Below are 14,924 nucleotides of genomic sequence, written 5' to 3'. Positions count from 1 at the left end.
TGCAGGAGCCATCAGTCTTTGTTCTGACTGTCTCCTGAGACCACGTTGGTGGTGGCTACCAGCCATTACAAGCATCATTATGATAGGGCCTCTTGTCCACAAACCATGCATGGGAGACCACAGGGAGGTGTAAAATCCTTTAGCTCACCTTTGCTAGCTTCTGGACCACCGAAGGTTTCAGCCTGACCAGAGCTTCCTTGGAAAGAGTGCAATACCATGGTCCTGTTGTGAAGCTCCTCTTGCTGTATATCTGACGCAACTTGCTGTGTTCTTTGCAGGAAGGAGCATTGGAAGCTGCTAGGCAACCTGAAGACCACAGTGGAAGGCTTGGTGTCCACCAGCAATCCGAATGTCTGGTCCAAGTATGGAGGCTTGGAACGGCTCTGCAGAGACATGCACAGCATCCTCTACCACGGTCTCATCCATGACAAGGTAGGGCTCTGTCCTACCAGCACTGTTGTCTGTAGCTGCTTCGGTGCCTGTCACGAGCAGGTGGGACAGTCCTGTCTGCCTGCAGTTTGCTTCAGTGCTCATAGCACGGAGTGGGTACAATGCTTGTAGCAGCATGGGAAGTGATCGAAGCAGGGACTGAACTTGCCTGGTCAGAGGGACCTGGGTGCGTGTTCTTTCTATCTCATCCACCTTCAATGTGTTTTTTCTAAGTACCTGTGCCCCGCACGCTGAGGACAATCCCCTCTCTCCTTTCTGCTGCAGCCAAGCGATAAAGCTGCGTTTGCAATGAGTCAGCCCAATATCGTCTGCACTTGGACAACTCCCCAGCAAGGTCTGGCAAGAGAAACCTCACATCTTTACTGTTTCTGGTTAGCTGTGTTAATAATAACAGGAGCTGGCAGCCAAATCTGCGCTCTGCGTGAATGGGATCTCTCTTTCCAGGCTCTCGTGCCTTGCAGTTGCTCACCCAGATGTTCCTCCTTCCATGGCTGCCTGGAAGAATTTCTCCTTCCCACTTGTGTGCAGAGGCCTGAAGATCTTCCCTTTAGCTTGCAATTACCACCACAATTAATTTACAATGGAAAGTTGAAGCAAGTCTGCAGGGCATGCCTGGAGGCAGGCTTCCCATCCGCAGCTCTGCCACCCAGAGCGATGCAGAGAAGCGAGCGATGCAGAGAAGCGAGCAATACAGAGGAGGCCCCGGCAGCTTGCACGGGCCAGCTGGGTCCAGGAGCAGGAAAACCGCACCTACGCAATGCTGCACCCAAGCTAATAAGCCTCCAGGAAGAGCCAGGCTGGCAGCTCATCCCAGCAGGGTGCTTTGATCCCTGGAGGTGGTAGCTGCAGTCAGCACTGGTTCCCGTGCTGCTCTGTTCCCGTTAGTCCCCAGTGGTGCAGCCCAGGCAGTTTCGGGAGATCCGCAGGGAGAGAAGCTCCTTTTCGATGTGAGGAGTGCAGTGCTCCCTTCTGATGGACGTGCTATTAATAGGCTTCAGGAAGTGAGATTTGAATTATTTATATTTGTCTGTCTATTGGTAACAGTTCATGCAAAGCAGGATGGCGTGTTGCCTTCCTCGATGCTTTGGCTATGGGCAAAGGCAGCTCTTTTACCTAGAAATGTCTCCTCTGCTTGTGACACCAATCAAGCTGGCATAGCTGCAAGGGAAAGCCCGTGAAAATACAGCTTCCTAACAGCAGTTTTCTCATAGGTGCCCCAGTGAAACACTTCCTTTTACTTATTGTTTTCTTATCAACTTTTTTTTCCTACAACTGGGAATAAATAAAAAAAAAGGTGAAAAAAATCCATATGTATATATTAAGAGAACTGGGGTAAGAGATTTTTAAACTTTTGAGAGAATTTTGTTTGTTTCTTCACTAAACCTCAATTCAATTTAGAGGACTAAAATTGCCATATTAGTTCTCTAGTCTTAAAAACCCAAACCAACCCCCTCAAACAAATAAACCACAAACCAGAACCCTTTCCTCTGACTCTTGTGAAAGAGGAAATAGAGATGGAAGAAAAAAGAAATCAGCCTTTTGGTGAAGAGAGACATTTTGGGGCTGTGTTTACAGCCAATAGGGTGGTGAGGAAAACAGCAACTCTGCTGCAGTTCCTCTTTAACGGGAAGAATAACTATGAACAAAATAACTCGTTGTCTGACTGAAGCTGAGGCAAACAGCAACAAAGAGCTGATAGAAATGCAATGCCAAATTTCTTACGTGGGGTGGTCAGCCGTGCTGGTGTCCTCAGTGGTGGCTTGCATCAGAAGACAGTGATGGTTGCTGGTTTTGCTGGGATGTGTTTCCATGTTGCCCTTCGTGTCCGCCCGCTGAGGTCTGACTGCAGTGCTGAGGCATCAGGACTCTCCTCCAGGTCCCACTTCGTCAGGAAGGGGAATGGTGACGTGGCAACTTGGTCAACCTTGAACTTGGCAGACCTGCGGTTGGCCTTTAGGATGCTTATTCCACTGCATCAGGGATGTGAGCCCTTTCGGTGCCACGTCCTGTCCCTGTCCCAAGACCTCTCATGTTTCCATGGTAAAAGGGACTGGGATCTTAGCTGGTGGAAGAAGAAAAGCTTGTGTGATCTGTTGTCTGGTCACTTGTGGGCTGACCACAACTGAGAGGTCGCTGTGGGAGGGGCAGGAGACAACTTATCTACATCAAGCCAGAGTTTTTTGACTCGATCCCTTGATCTACAAAACTGTTATATGCTTGTGATGTTTCTCCTTTGTAAAGCAGTGCTGCTCTTCCTCTGTCTGTTTTCTGGTCCATCCTACCAGGGTTAGGGGCTCTCCACTCGTGGTAGCATGGGGCTGATGGGGGGTGTTGCCATTTAACTGGGACTTGGGTGGTGGTATCTAACCGTGCCTGTCCTGGGCAGGTGTGCTGCAGACAGAAGGATTACTGGCAGTTTGTGAAGGACATTCGCTGGCTGAGTCCCGGCTCTGCTCATCACCTGGAGAAGGTAGGTTCTGGTGGGGTGGCCTTCTGTGCTCGGCGGGGAGGGGGCAGCTGGGCTGCAAGACTCACCGGTGGGATAGCGGCACCTCGGCTGTTGGCCTGCCGTGGGTAACGTGGCTCCATGGCTTGTGGAGGCTGAAGCAGCTGTGTGTTTGTGTACAAGCCATGTCCCGGGAACTCAGTGTGGCTTGAGCTGAGACAATCGGCTGCTTATTTCTCCCAGGCCAGTCTCCAGCTCAGTTCGGCCGGGTGCAGCGAGCATCACCAAGGGAACCGGCACAAGCGGCACTTGTGTGTGTGTGCAGGGGTGATTCATGCATCTGTGCAAATCTCTAAAGGTCTGGGCTGTCCCATTTCTGGGTTGTGCCTTCACCATGCATTTGGTTCTCCTGTTCCTGGCTTGTGCTGACCACTGGTGCACAGGGTTGCTCTCGGCCCTCGGCTGCCCCGTGCCGACATCCACAGTCCCCGCCATGGGTGGGCACAAGGGGCTGACCCCTGGTAGTCCCTGCGTGCAGCCTGCTGTGGGGGAATGTGGGGTGTGACTCCAGCACAGCTCTTCAAGCTGCAGCAGCTCAGGTGTTTAGCTGTCACCTTCCCCAGTCAACGTGTCAGCAAGAACATGACCATCACCACCGAGAAGAGGTTGGATTGGGGAGCGTGGGGTCCCTCTGGGTCAGGGATGAGGCACACGGGTGGGAGAACGTGCAGGAGAAATTCATACTGCTGGTGGCTGTCGGAGGACTTTGGTCACTGGCTGACCTTTGAAGTGTTGTTCCTCTCCGGTGCTTTTGCCTCCCTGGTGGCTGGGGAGCTGCTGGGATGTGTCCTCCTTCCCACTGACAGTGACCAGCACTGGGAAGCTCCCATTACGTGGGGGACACCAAAGCCGTGCGGTGGAACAACCCCTGCTCCCCCACTTGCCTCTGGGTGCCTTAACCCGTGCTTGGCTTCCCTTTCCAGTTCATCAGCCTGCAGGAGAGCGGCCAGCCCGACCCCGAGGGCCCGGGGGACCAGGCCATCGCGCAGCTGTGGCTGCAGCACAGCCTGCAGTGCCACTGCCTGTCGGCACAGCTGAGACCGCTCCTGGGGAACCGGCAGTACATCAGGAAATTCTACGCAGGTAAAGAGAAGCGGGCCTGCTCCTTCTTTTATAGGAAAATACCTAGCTGGTGGCGTCGCCAAGCCGTATGGGAGTGAGGGGGGACGGCAGAAAAGGTGGTTTGTGTGTGAGCAACCGGCACTGTGAAACCACCTGGGTGAGAGGGACCTCCCTGACCAGCAGTTTTCTCTCCCCAGACACTGCCTTCCTGCTCAGTGACGCTCACGTCACGGCCATGCTGCAGTGCCTGGAGGCTGTCGAGCAGAACAACCCCAGGCTTCTGGCTCAGATCGACACCTCCATGGTGAGTTGAGGTCCCGGCTTTTCCATCTGGCTCTTCCCAGACACCGGCTGGCTGCAGCTGCTTGTGTGAGGTCTCATTCAGGGCACACGGAGCCCTTGGACAAGGGGCTGGACTTGAAAGTAGCAAAAGGAGCTCCAAGAGGGGAGGAGAGCAGTGAACTGTGCTGCCTGCACAAGCCTGGCAGGGGTCAGGGTGGGGGAGATGGCTGTGTGGAGCTTGTACTGGGGGACCTCGCTTCTGGTGCGCGTTGAGGATTTGAGTATGAGGACCTGAGGACCGGTTCTTTGTAAGAGGCACCTTTAAAGCCCTCTCCAACAGTCTCAGGCTTCAGGGCCGGCAAGCAGAGCTGCCTGGTCGTGAGGGACAGCCACCCTCAGAGGGGACAAGCAGCACCCCAGGACACCTGGGTTGCCCACTGCTGCTGATGACACCAGTGACCTCCCGTGCCAGCCCCGTGCCAGCTGCCCCTCCCCAGAGGAGTGATCAGCAGTTGCTTTCTTTGCACATAGCTCCCCAGAGGAAGGCAATTAATGAGGCTTCATTAAATGGGAGCTGTGTTCTTTCAGCTGGCCGGCACGTCACTGCCATCTCTGTGCGCATCAGGTCCTTCTGCTGGGTCAAGAGAGATGTGTGACCGTGACGCTGAAGGACAGGAGAGCCGTCTGCCTGGGGCGCTGGGCTGCCTGGATCATTTCACTGAGAACCTGGTAATTTCCCGATGGGAGCCTGCCCTGTACCTGTGAGCAAAGAGCCGCTTCCCTTCTGCACCGCGGCATTTTTCTCTCCCCATCCTCCTGCCCCCAGGGCTGCTGTGTCCTTTGCTGGCTGGTGACCAGGCGCTTGCAGGTCGATTCCTTTCTGTTGCTGCTCCTTTGACGTGTAGCCCCATAAATACTGATTTATAATGATGCCGCCTCTTTTCAGCTTACCAGGAAGAGTGACGGTCCACCTCCAGTGACCAAGAGTCAGAGCCTGACTGCCCTCCCCGCGTCCTCGTACATCCCCGCTGCAGGCTGCACGCAGCAGCGCTGCTTTGGGTCCTTCTCCAGCCTCGATCGTCCAGCTTCCTCCGGCCTCTCAGGTAACAAGGGTGGGCTGGGAAGCTCAGGATAGACCCAAAAAAACCTTTGCCTTTTTTCTGGTCTTGGAGTCATCATGGGGGATGGGTGTGAGGCGATCTCTGCCCGTGCTGGGAGGGAGATCCCTGGACTTTGCCCATGGTGGGTATGCCAGTATACAAGCTTATTGCTGTAGGGTGGTCTGCTTGTGCCAGAGTGTGTGACATCCTGCTTCTACCTCTGTCCAGACAGGAGACCAGCGAGCCTCTCCGTCAGCTCCAGCTCTAGCCAGCCCCAGGAGCGCTGCCTGTCCACCCGGTCCTCCTCCTTCAGCAATGGCAGGTCCCCTCTGGAGCAGCCCAGCTCTGCCACCCGCTGCCACATCCCCTCACCCAAAGACCCCTTCTCTCCGGCCAGTGAGATGAGCTCCAGCACCACCAGCCAGAGCGAGGACACTTGGACGGGGAGTCAGGATGACCCGCAGAGCGATGCTAACGATGGGCCAGAGTACCTGGCCATTGGGAACTTGGGGCGCCGGGGCCGGGCCTGCAGCAGCACCAGCACCAACAGCACCAAGAGCAGCAGCTCCAAACTCTTCTCCTCCAGCAGCTCCCAGAAGCTGGACTCCCACTCATCCCTGGGGGAGCAGGGGGCGAGTGGAGGTGGAGGCAGGGGCTTGAGCCTGTTGCGCCGGTCCAGCTTCTCAGAGGGACAGTCGTCAGCTCCGCACGGCATTCTCAAGAAGAGCCACGTGCGCTCGCACTCTGACACCAACGTGGCTTCGGGGAAGTTGCATGGTAATGGGATGACTTTTCTGGGATGGCTTTGGGGTGTGGGAGTCCCCGGTGCCCAGCGGCTGATGCTGGCCGCCCCTTTGACTCCATGGATCACATCAGCAAGGAGAACTGTGGGCAAACAGTTGGGAAATTTGGTCTCTGCCCTTAGCTTTCCTGCTCCACACTGGAGTGATGTGCTGACATCCTGCTTCCCAAAATGCCCTGGGCCGGTCTGTTACTTGTATTGGCAGCTTTTACCAAAAACTTAGAAAATAGCAGTGATGCCGTGGCATTAACCATCCTGCTTCCCCACTGGCCTTGCCTGGCTGGGGCATGGTGCCATGGCAGGGCACTGGGCTGAGGCTTGGGCTCATCCTACTGATAGGATGTCCTCCTACTGGTAACCTGCTGGGTCCTCCTGTGCTCTTGAGTGGGTGAATGCATGGTGGGGAGGAGTGGGATGTAAGGGGACAACCAGTTCGTGGGAGTCTGCCCCAGCTATGCTGCCTTCATGGGAGAAGTGGAGGTGCTTGCTGAGTAGTAACCAGTCTGTCTCTGTTTTCTCTCCCTTAATGCTGCCCTCCTCCTCCTCTGTCTGCCCAGGAGGCCTCAGGGATATCACCATTATAATAGAAGATCCAGTGGCAGGTTTGGGAGCCCATATAACAGCCCTCCATTAGTGACCATTGCATCAAGTTCAGGATTTCCATCAACTCATTAGTGTCCATTTAGAAAACAACAAAAAAATTCTTTCTTCCTTGTGTCCCAGCTGGTGCTTTGAAGGGTGGTCAGGTTTATGCATGCAGCCTGACCGAAGATCCCAGCTTGGTTGTTGGGAGCATTGAACCAGGCCAAGAAGAGTGCCCAGCTCCCTTGCATGGCGTTAGGGAGTGCTGGCCACCGAGTCCCTGAGCTGCGTCCCCTGCCCTTCCCTCCATCCCACTGCTTTGGGAGCCAGGAGAGGTTTTGTCTCTCACCTAGCAAATAAGGGCTGGCAGCTAAGCAGGCATAGGCTTGAACATCTTATTTTTCCTTTCATTTAGTGGATCTGTGGCACGGGGAGGTTTGATGTTGGCTGAGTTCAGCCGCATCCCAGCCAGCTGTGTTTGCACCCACAGCCAGGACTCTTCTGGGCTTGGGGCAGGTTTGCCCCCAAGCAGAGGTGCTGGGGTGCCATCATCCCTTTGCCGCACATGCAGAAAGAGTCAGCAGCTCAAAAAAATGGGCTGTTTTCTTTTGCATTCACTGAACAGTGGCACCGGGTTTGTCAAGCTAACATCTGGGTGTTGAGGGCTCTGCAGCTGTGAAGGCTCCTTTCTGGAGGTGGTGGGCGTCCAAACAGACGTGTCCAGCCCTGTGCCCTGCTCCAGCAGAAGATGCTGAGCAGTGCGTCACTTTGCCTTCAGCAGTAGGCTCTGTTGTACGTGGCATCCCTCAGGCTGGTGAACATGAGGTGGTTTCCATGGTGATTTTCAGCAAGGTTGAGGTGGCTGTGGGAGACCCTGCCAGGCTACAGTGGTTAGCTGTGAAAGCCTCCCACCCCAATGGGTCTCCTTTGTGACCCTGTTGGGTGGGTTAGTCCCAAGCCCCATCCTGCTGGCCGCCGCTTCATGGTCTTGGCAAGGAGATGCTGGTATTGGTGGGCTTGGGAGCCTCCAGCCACATCAGGGAAGCTGGGAGCAAAGAGGAGTTAGGAGGTGGAGAGGATGGGGTTGTCCATCTGTTGTGCTCGGGATGTCAGCTGATGTCTGCCCCCCCGTCGACACCCATACGCTTCAGTCAGGGTGTTTTCAGTCTCCTTCAGCAGTCCTCTGTCACCCAGCCACTCTGTCCGGGCGCTTCCCAGCGCCGTGGCTCTCCATAGAGCACCAGCTGTTGTAGGTCTCCGGTCAGGCCAGCTCCGGGCAGTCCCCGCCAGCTCAGCCCAGCAGGGAGCTGCACCACGGTGCGTGTGTTGGGCAGAGCCCAGCCGAGAGCCTGTGTAGGTCACCTTGAGCACTACAGCCCAGGCTCTAGGGTTGTGCGCACGGAACCCTGGCTTCTAGTTGAGCAACAGTGTGTCTTTCAGATGCCTCCTTTCACCATTGTCCAGGCTGCTTTGCAGGGCTGGGAGCCCCACAGATCCCTTGGCTGCTCAGGTTTCCCCTTGTCTCTCATGGCTGTCTCTGCCCTGAGGGATAAGTCTTCCCTTGGAGATGCTCCAGCAGGAAGAAGGGGCTGGCAGAGGTTCTTGCTGGAGGCTGTTGCATCCCGCAGCTCTGCTAGGCGTTAAAGAGAGGAAGGCTCAGGACTTGACTGCTCTGTGGCTCTTATGAGCTTCTCTCCTTCTTTCCCCTTCTCCCCTCCTGCCTGAAGTACGCCTTTAGCTTTGTCCCCTCCTGGGCTCGCCCTCAGCTGTGTCACAGAGCAGAAGGATGTCCCTCCTTGCTTCACGTCCATTTGTGCCTGCCTGTGTGTTGTTGAACTTGTTCCATTTCACTCTGTGTGCTGGGCTGGGCACATTGGGGATACTGATGTCTGGCTGGTGTTACCTTCCCTTCCAGAGTCCCACGGCGATCCAGGCAGAGGGCAAGGGCTGGTCTCTGCTTCCACCCAGAGCAGCGAACTGAGCACACCCAGCTCCCTCTACATGGAGTATGGTGAGTGCAGCCAGCCTCAGCAGTGACACTCGCTCCTGGTCAGGCTTCTCCATCAGCCTCGGTGTCCTCAGCTGCTGGCACCTGCTTGTGAGATGCTTGTTGGGCACTGGCAAGGCTCGTTAGCATGAGGATTAGCAGCAGGTACCTCCCTCATATGTTTGTCTCTTGCTTTTCTAGACTCTGGCCAGTACCTGAGCTCAGGGGAAGGGATGTTCAGAAGACCCTTGGAAGGGCAGTCCCTCATCAGCTACCTCTCTGAGCAGGACTTCGGCAGCTGTGCAGACCTTGAGAAGGTGAGTGAAGTGGCAGCTGCCTGTGTGCAATGGAGAACGTATCTTACTGCGGGGTCAGTGATACTTCCCTCCATGGGGAAGATAATCCCATAGTATTTCCTGGTATAGAGCTGTGCACAGAACTTCAAGGTTGAGTTCCTCATTGATGTCTGGCAGCCGGGGTCTGCCCATCCAGCATATGCACAGCAGCTTTGCAACGTGTTAGGGCTCCTCATGCATGTGTGCTGACTCCCCAGAGTGGATGAGTTGCACATCCTCTTCATAGGATGCCCCTTGTGTTTTGTGAGTATTCTGGTGCTCAAGAAGCCTTTAGTTTCCTAGGTTCTCATAGAAGAGTCAGGCTTTGTGGGGTCAACAGAGATTAAGGTCTTTCTACCACCTTCCATGAGTAATAAGCTCTTTCCTGTCACAGATGGGGAACAGAATTTTACCAGGTCTTCCTAGTTTCTCTGCGGTACAGCCTTGAATGCTTTCACTTTTGCCTTTCAGGAGAATGCCCATTTCAGCATCTCAGAGTCCCTAATTGCTGCCATTGAGCTGATGAAATACAACATGATGAGCCGGCAGCTGGAGGAGGAGGAGGAAGACAGCGACAAAGAGATCCAGGAGCTTAAACAGAAGATTCGCATTCGGCGCCAGCAGATCCGCACCAGACACCAATTCCCTATCTGCCAGGAGATGGGCTCAGACAGTGGGTGATGTCTTTTGGGCTGATGAGCTAGTGGGATGTGGGTGTTCTGTCCGTTGCCTGTCCTTATAGCATCCCGCCTTCCCGCCTGTTCGTGGGAAACACTCATATTGCTCCCAAGGTGCTGCAGAGATCTGTGAGTCCCTGCTGCTGTTGAAGACCATAATGGGACTGACACTGTACGCTGATAACACTTGTGTGCTGCTGGTGCTGAGTTATGGAATGTAATTTCATTTTGCACCCATAGTGTTTTCCATCCTTGAGCTCCATCCCTCCCTGCCCTGGCCATACCTGGCTATCAACTTCTCCCTTAGCTGTCAGTGACCTTTCAGACCACTTCCACTGATGGTCTGGCTGTGTTGCATTTTCCCAGGTCTTGTGGCGACAGACAGCGGGTCCCAGTTCAGCTCCCACGGCTCCATGCGGCTCTCTGACTCTGGCTCTGCAGAGGATGTGGAGGAGTACGAGATCCGAGGTAGGAGGGAGTGGCTGCGTTGGCTTCTTGCGTAGAGACAGATTTCTCCTTTCTGTGGTTGTGTTGAGGTCGTGCCGCTGAAGAAGAGCATGTCCCTCTGGCCCTCAGGATGACTTTTCCCAAATAAATGGCTGAATTCTGAGCATGAGCAGAGCAACCTGTTTCCCTCATGTGGTGGCATGACTTTACTTCAAAATCCTCTGTAACCCTCTAGCATTCGGTGCCTCTGGCTGGTAGGTGGTTTCCATTTCATTGTCTGGTCCACATAGCTGCTGTCACAGCTAGAGAGAGATGGCAGAGCTGCCATCCTGTTCTCCTCCTCCCCAGGCAGAAGGACCCATAGCTCTGACCACTTCTCTCCTGGGTGGCAGTGGTGGGCACTGGTCGCATCCTGACCTGTAATATCTGTCATCTCTGCTCCTGGCAGCTTGGGTGGCTGAGCTTATTGCCCACAGCAGACCTATCTGGGTCCCTGGGTGTCCCTTTCCTTCAGAGCCTGGTTCATCCTCTGTGGTGGATGACTTATTTTTTGGCAGTACCTCTGTCTCACTGACTTTAAAGAGAAGATGGAGCAGTCCAGTCTCCAGCTACAAATTTCTTGTCTCTTGACAGCAAAGCCCTCATTTCAGTCCCTGAGGGCTAGATTTTGGGCTCAGTTTTGAAGCCCATGGAGGGGTATGTGAATTCAGTTCTGGGCTTCTCTTGTGTGAGTGCTGCTCTTCTATTATGCCCTTTCTCTTTGGCCTGGCCAAAGCACTGAAGTCAACTGTTTTGTCATCACCATGTTATACAGATGGTAACGATGGATCTAACCTGATTCAAATGTCCAAGAACGGCCTCTCAGTGTCAATGGCTTCCTTGTTCTCAGGTAGTACCCCGCAGTGCTCCCCTGCGGCATGTGTGTGTTTGTGTGCAAGGTGTGTGCGTGTGCACGTGCACACTTCTCAGAAATCTGCCTGATTTGGGAACTGTCACCAGTATCATCCAGATGTCAGCAAGAAAAGCTGTGGCAGGATGAGATGTTGTGGAGAGCAGAGAGGAGGGAGAGGAGCTCTGCCGTGGGCTCCCTCCTCCAGGGCATTTTGCCGTGCAGTATTTTGGATATACCAAATGTGCCTGCTGTGGTGAAGACCTGTCTCGCCTGGGGTAGGGCTCGGCAGGGCAATGGCACAGCTTTGTAGCTCTGTAGCTGCTGAAGGCTGAGCCTGGGCTGGATGAGAGCAGAGTCCTCTGTGGTGTGGGACCAGGTCTCCATCCCACGTGCCTTGGGGAGCATTATTCTGCTTGACTTGGCAGAGCAGGCGTGCCGTAGCTCTGAACCAAACCATGGCCAACCCTTCCCGACCTGCCCAGACTTGACTTGGAGAAGAATCCTTCCACAAAGAAGCCCAGAGAGAAAAGTAGTGCGAGCAGACAGGGCACAGGCACTTTGTTCACGCTGAAGGCCCTGGGCACTGGGATCACGTGCAGCTGGGTCTTGCTTAGTGTTTTTATTGTTTATGGTATTTCTGGTCTGCTGGCTGCATTTAAATAACCTTCATGTGCTCCCTGTTTGCTTTAGCAAGGGAGCAGCCTACGTGGGCTGCTGCTGACCTCTCCTGTCAGGCATTCGGTGCCAGCGGGTTGCTCCTGCTGGAGCTGCTGGTGCTCGGAGCTTCCCTGTCAGTCCTGCTGTGTCTGGCGTTTAATCCAGGGGGGCTCATCCTGGCCTGAAGCTGGCATGCAGGGGCTAGGGTGATGTCCTTAGCTTTGGGGGCTAATCACGAGCCTCTTGGGGACTGTCCCACCTGGTGAAAGCATTGGCAGCAGAGATGTTTTGGGCAGCTAACTGGAGGCTTTTGGAGAGTGTCTGCATTTAGGGTTGGGAAGCAAGTGGTGGCCGGATCCCAGTGCTAGCCCCCGCAGGAGCCTGGGTCAGATTTGGCTCCCTCTGCCATCCCTGAGACGATGGCAGTGCCTGAGCACGCCAGCTCTGCGTCCCTGTAATGCTTGACCCACACTGTGCTGCGTGTGCCACGCTGTTTGCTCATGTTCATCGTAGCCTGGGACCATGCAGCACCTTCCTGCGCAGAGCTGAAGGCACCAGAGCAGGGCGGGTTATGTCTGGCCGGTGCCCTACGTGGTCAGGAGGCTGTTTGCCTGAATTCCCTGTTTTCTGCAGCTAGAAGTCGGTTCGCATGATGTAGGTATGTGGATTCCTTAGCATTAGGATGCTTTCCTGTGCCTGTTTCTAGCAATGGATGTCAAACAAGGAGGGTCAAGCACCCATGCTGAACTCCACTAGCGTGAGGCTGTAAATGTATGGGCAGGACTGGGACTTGCTCCCCTCGCTGTCCGGGCACCCTGCTCTCCCCAGGGGACCCAACAGCTCGGGGGGGTGGCTCTCTCCACTCAGCTGGGCTGCGATTCCCCGGGCCTCGGGGTAAGGATGGTGCCTGGGCAGGATCAGATGGGCTCTGTGCGGGTCCACATAGCCGACCCGCTCAGGGTGGAGGAGCAGGGACCCCGAGCTGTGCCTCCCCTAGCCAGGCACTGGGCCACCGGGTTGGGGGAGCTGCAAGCTTGTGTTTGGGGGCGGTGTGGTCACTGCAGATCCTGTTCCTAGAGCTCCCCGGAGGTACAAAAGAGATCTGCTGGGCTGAAGGTTATGGCATTGGCCTCTTCTGTCTTGACCTGTAGTACTTTCCCCTCACGTGCCTGCCTTCCTGTTTCTGGGAGTCTGTAACGAAGCAGGGTTTCTGCCTGCTTCTGCCCAGCTTGTACTGCTGGAAGAGTCTCCTGTCCCAGGGTCCTTCTGCCATTCAGATGAATTTCCTGTTAGGGTTTAGCAGAGAAACCTGTTGGGGTGAAAGAAAGGGATGACTGATGAAGGTACCACTGGGTGCTGCCTGGGACCTGAAGCTGGCACTGAGGAGGGATGTGGGGCAGCCCAAGGCTGTTGGAGAGCTGATAGAGGGGTGGGGTAGAGCAGGACCCCAGTGTCCTGCACCTTATCTTGGAGCCTTCCATCCTTGGGAGATGGGTCTGTGGCCTCTGCAGAAGGCTGGCCCCTGTGGCTGCTGACCTGCTCTCTGCATGGATGCTGACGTGTCTCTGGAGTGCTGGGCTTAGGCTCCCAGCCCCCGCTGCGCAGTCACCGACAGCTGTGACATGGCCACCGTCTGATCTTACAGGTTGTGGTCAAGTAGAGAGAAGGGCTCTGCATCCCATTGCTAACCCCCTGCAGCATCTGTACTGCATGTAGAGAGCTACTAAACCTTCTTGCTAACCTTGCTGTCCTGCCCTCCTAGCTCCTGCGTGCATACTGTTTCAGACCACGTCTCCGCTAGGACTTGGTGTGTGACCTGTACCATCTGTACCAGCAGCCAGTTGTCTCCCCCAAACCCCAGGCTCACTGTTTTCACAGCATCCCACCATGTCTTTCCCTTGTAACTCCGACAGGCGACTGATTAGACTGCACCTCTCCTTGCTGCTCCGTGCCACTGGTAGAAGTGGATGCTGTAGTTCACGTGCTTTTGAACAGCTTGTTGAGTTTTACAGTGAAGCTTGGGTTTGAAATAAGTGTATCCCCCTGCCCTGCCCCATCTGCTCCACCTTGTCTGTTTTGTGATTCAGATGCAGACATCAAGAGGAACCCAGACTCCAGCAGGAAGTCCTTTCTCTCCTCAGAGTCCATGTATGTCTTCGACTCGTGGCGAGATATCTTGGTACCAAGTTCCCCTTCCTGCCCAACTCTGCTTTTCCAGATGCATCAGCTGTGGTTTTGCACTGGAGTGGACATCCCTCCAGCTGGGTCCTAGTCTTAAATTTGGGAAGCAGCACCCGGGATGATCGGGATCATTCACTTGTTACATGAGCATGAGGTAGATACGGTGTGGACTGGTGTCAGGAGAGATCCCCATACCTCCTAGTAGGTAAGAGGCTGAGGGGAGGACCTGGCATGTCCTGGAGCATCCGGACCAGCTGCTGGCTTGCTGCTGGCTCTCAGCCTCCCCTGCCTCCCCCCTGTCAGCTGGGATGACAGCCTGTTAGACTACGTGGTGCTGCCACCTTCTCCCCAACCCTCACTGCTGAGCTGTGACCCAGAGGTGGAACTGCTGGCACACAGTGATGCTCACAAACTCTCTGTGCAGTGCAGCAACAGCTTAAACACGAAGTACTCGGTCCTTTCCCGGTACTGCCCTGAGGTGGAGAGGTGGGGGCTGTGGGGATGTGAATCACAACCTGTTTTAAGCACAGCTGCTGTGTTAATGCTCTGAAAACAAAACCGCTTTGGGATGTGGGGACCCCTCTGCTCGTTGGGTGAGATACAAACGTGTGTCCCTGCTCGGCAGCTTCTTGGGTAGGTTCGTACTGGGAGAGCAGTTACTTCTGGCTTGTACAGACACTGGCTTTCACTTTGCAGCTTCCCCTGCAAACAGGCGCAGGTTTCATTAGGTAAGATATGTTTTGCTTGCCTTCCTAAACAGCTGTTGTTGTGTCATTAGCCAGCTTTGCTTGGGGGCAGCTGCAAAGACAGAAATCAATAATTATCAATTTTAAGGCCATGTAGCAGTGCAGATATAAGGTACCAGAGTTGAAGGGAGCATTTTGGGGTTGAGCTGGGACCAGAATCAAGGGTTGTGAGGAGGGCACAGCTGTGAGACCCGGTACTAACCACTCCCTTCGCTGTC

General features: G+C 54.8%; 1 protein-coding gene across 6 annotated transcripts in view; it reads left to right on the top strand.

Moving 5' to 3' along the window:
• The window catches only part of RUBCN (rubicon autophagy regulator), a 32,854-nt gene that overhangs the window by 11,320 nt on the left and 6,610 nt on the right, over positions 1–14,924 (top strand). For 2 of the 6 annotated variants that reach the window (XM_075761330.1, XM_075761326.1), the window contains exons 2-15: positions 279–432; positions 2,837–2,920; positions 3,880–4,039; positions 4,216–4,322; positions 4,889–5,029; positions 5,247–5,403; positions 5,629–6,177; positions 6,760–6,804; positions 8,700–8,795; positions 8,973–9,088; positions 9,578–9,779; positions 10,150–10,251; positions 11,045–11,119; positions 13,867–13,927. In XM_075761330.1, the coding sequence (XP_075617445.1) occupies positions 394–432; positions 2,837–2,920; positions 3,880–4,039; positions 4,216–4,322; positions 4,889–5,029; positions 5,247–5,403; positions 5,629–6,177; positions 6,760–6,804; positions 8,700–8,795; positions 8,973–9,088; positions 9,578–9,779; positions 10,150–10,251; positions 11,045–11,119; positions 13,867–13,927 (1,934 nt within the window). In that variant the 5' untranslated portion in view covers positions 279–393. Of the gene's footprint in view, positions 1–278; positions 433–2,836; positions 2,921–3,879; positions 4,040–4,215; positions 4,323–4,888; positions 5,030–5,246; positions 5,404–5,628; positions 6,178–6,759; positions 6,805–8,699; positions 8,796–8,972; positions 9,089–9,577; positions 9,780–10,149; positions 10,252–11,044; positions 11,120–13,866; positions 13,928–14,924 lie in introns of those variants that run through there. The other 4 variants (XM_075761327.1, XM_075761328.1, XM_075761329.1 and 1 more) reach the window with 4 other exon arrangements.

This window comes from Balearica regulorum, chromosome 9 (assembly GCF_011004875.1).
Source record: "Balearica regulorum gibbericeps isolate bBalReg1 chromosome 9, bBalReg1.pri, whole genome shotgun sequence".
NCBI classification, from domain to species: Eukaryota; Metazoa; Chordata; class Aves; order Gruiformes; family Gruidae; genus Balearica; species Balearica regulorum.
The sequence above is the reverse complement of the archived record's forward strand: the minus strand, read 5'-3'. Positions and strand labels throughout refer to the sequence as shown.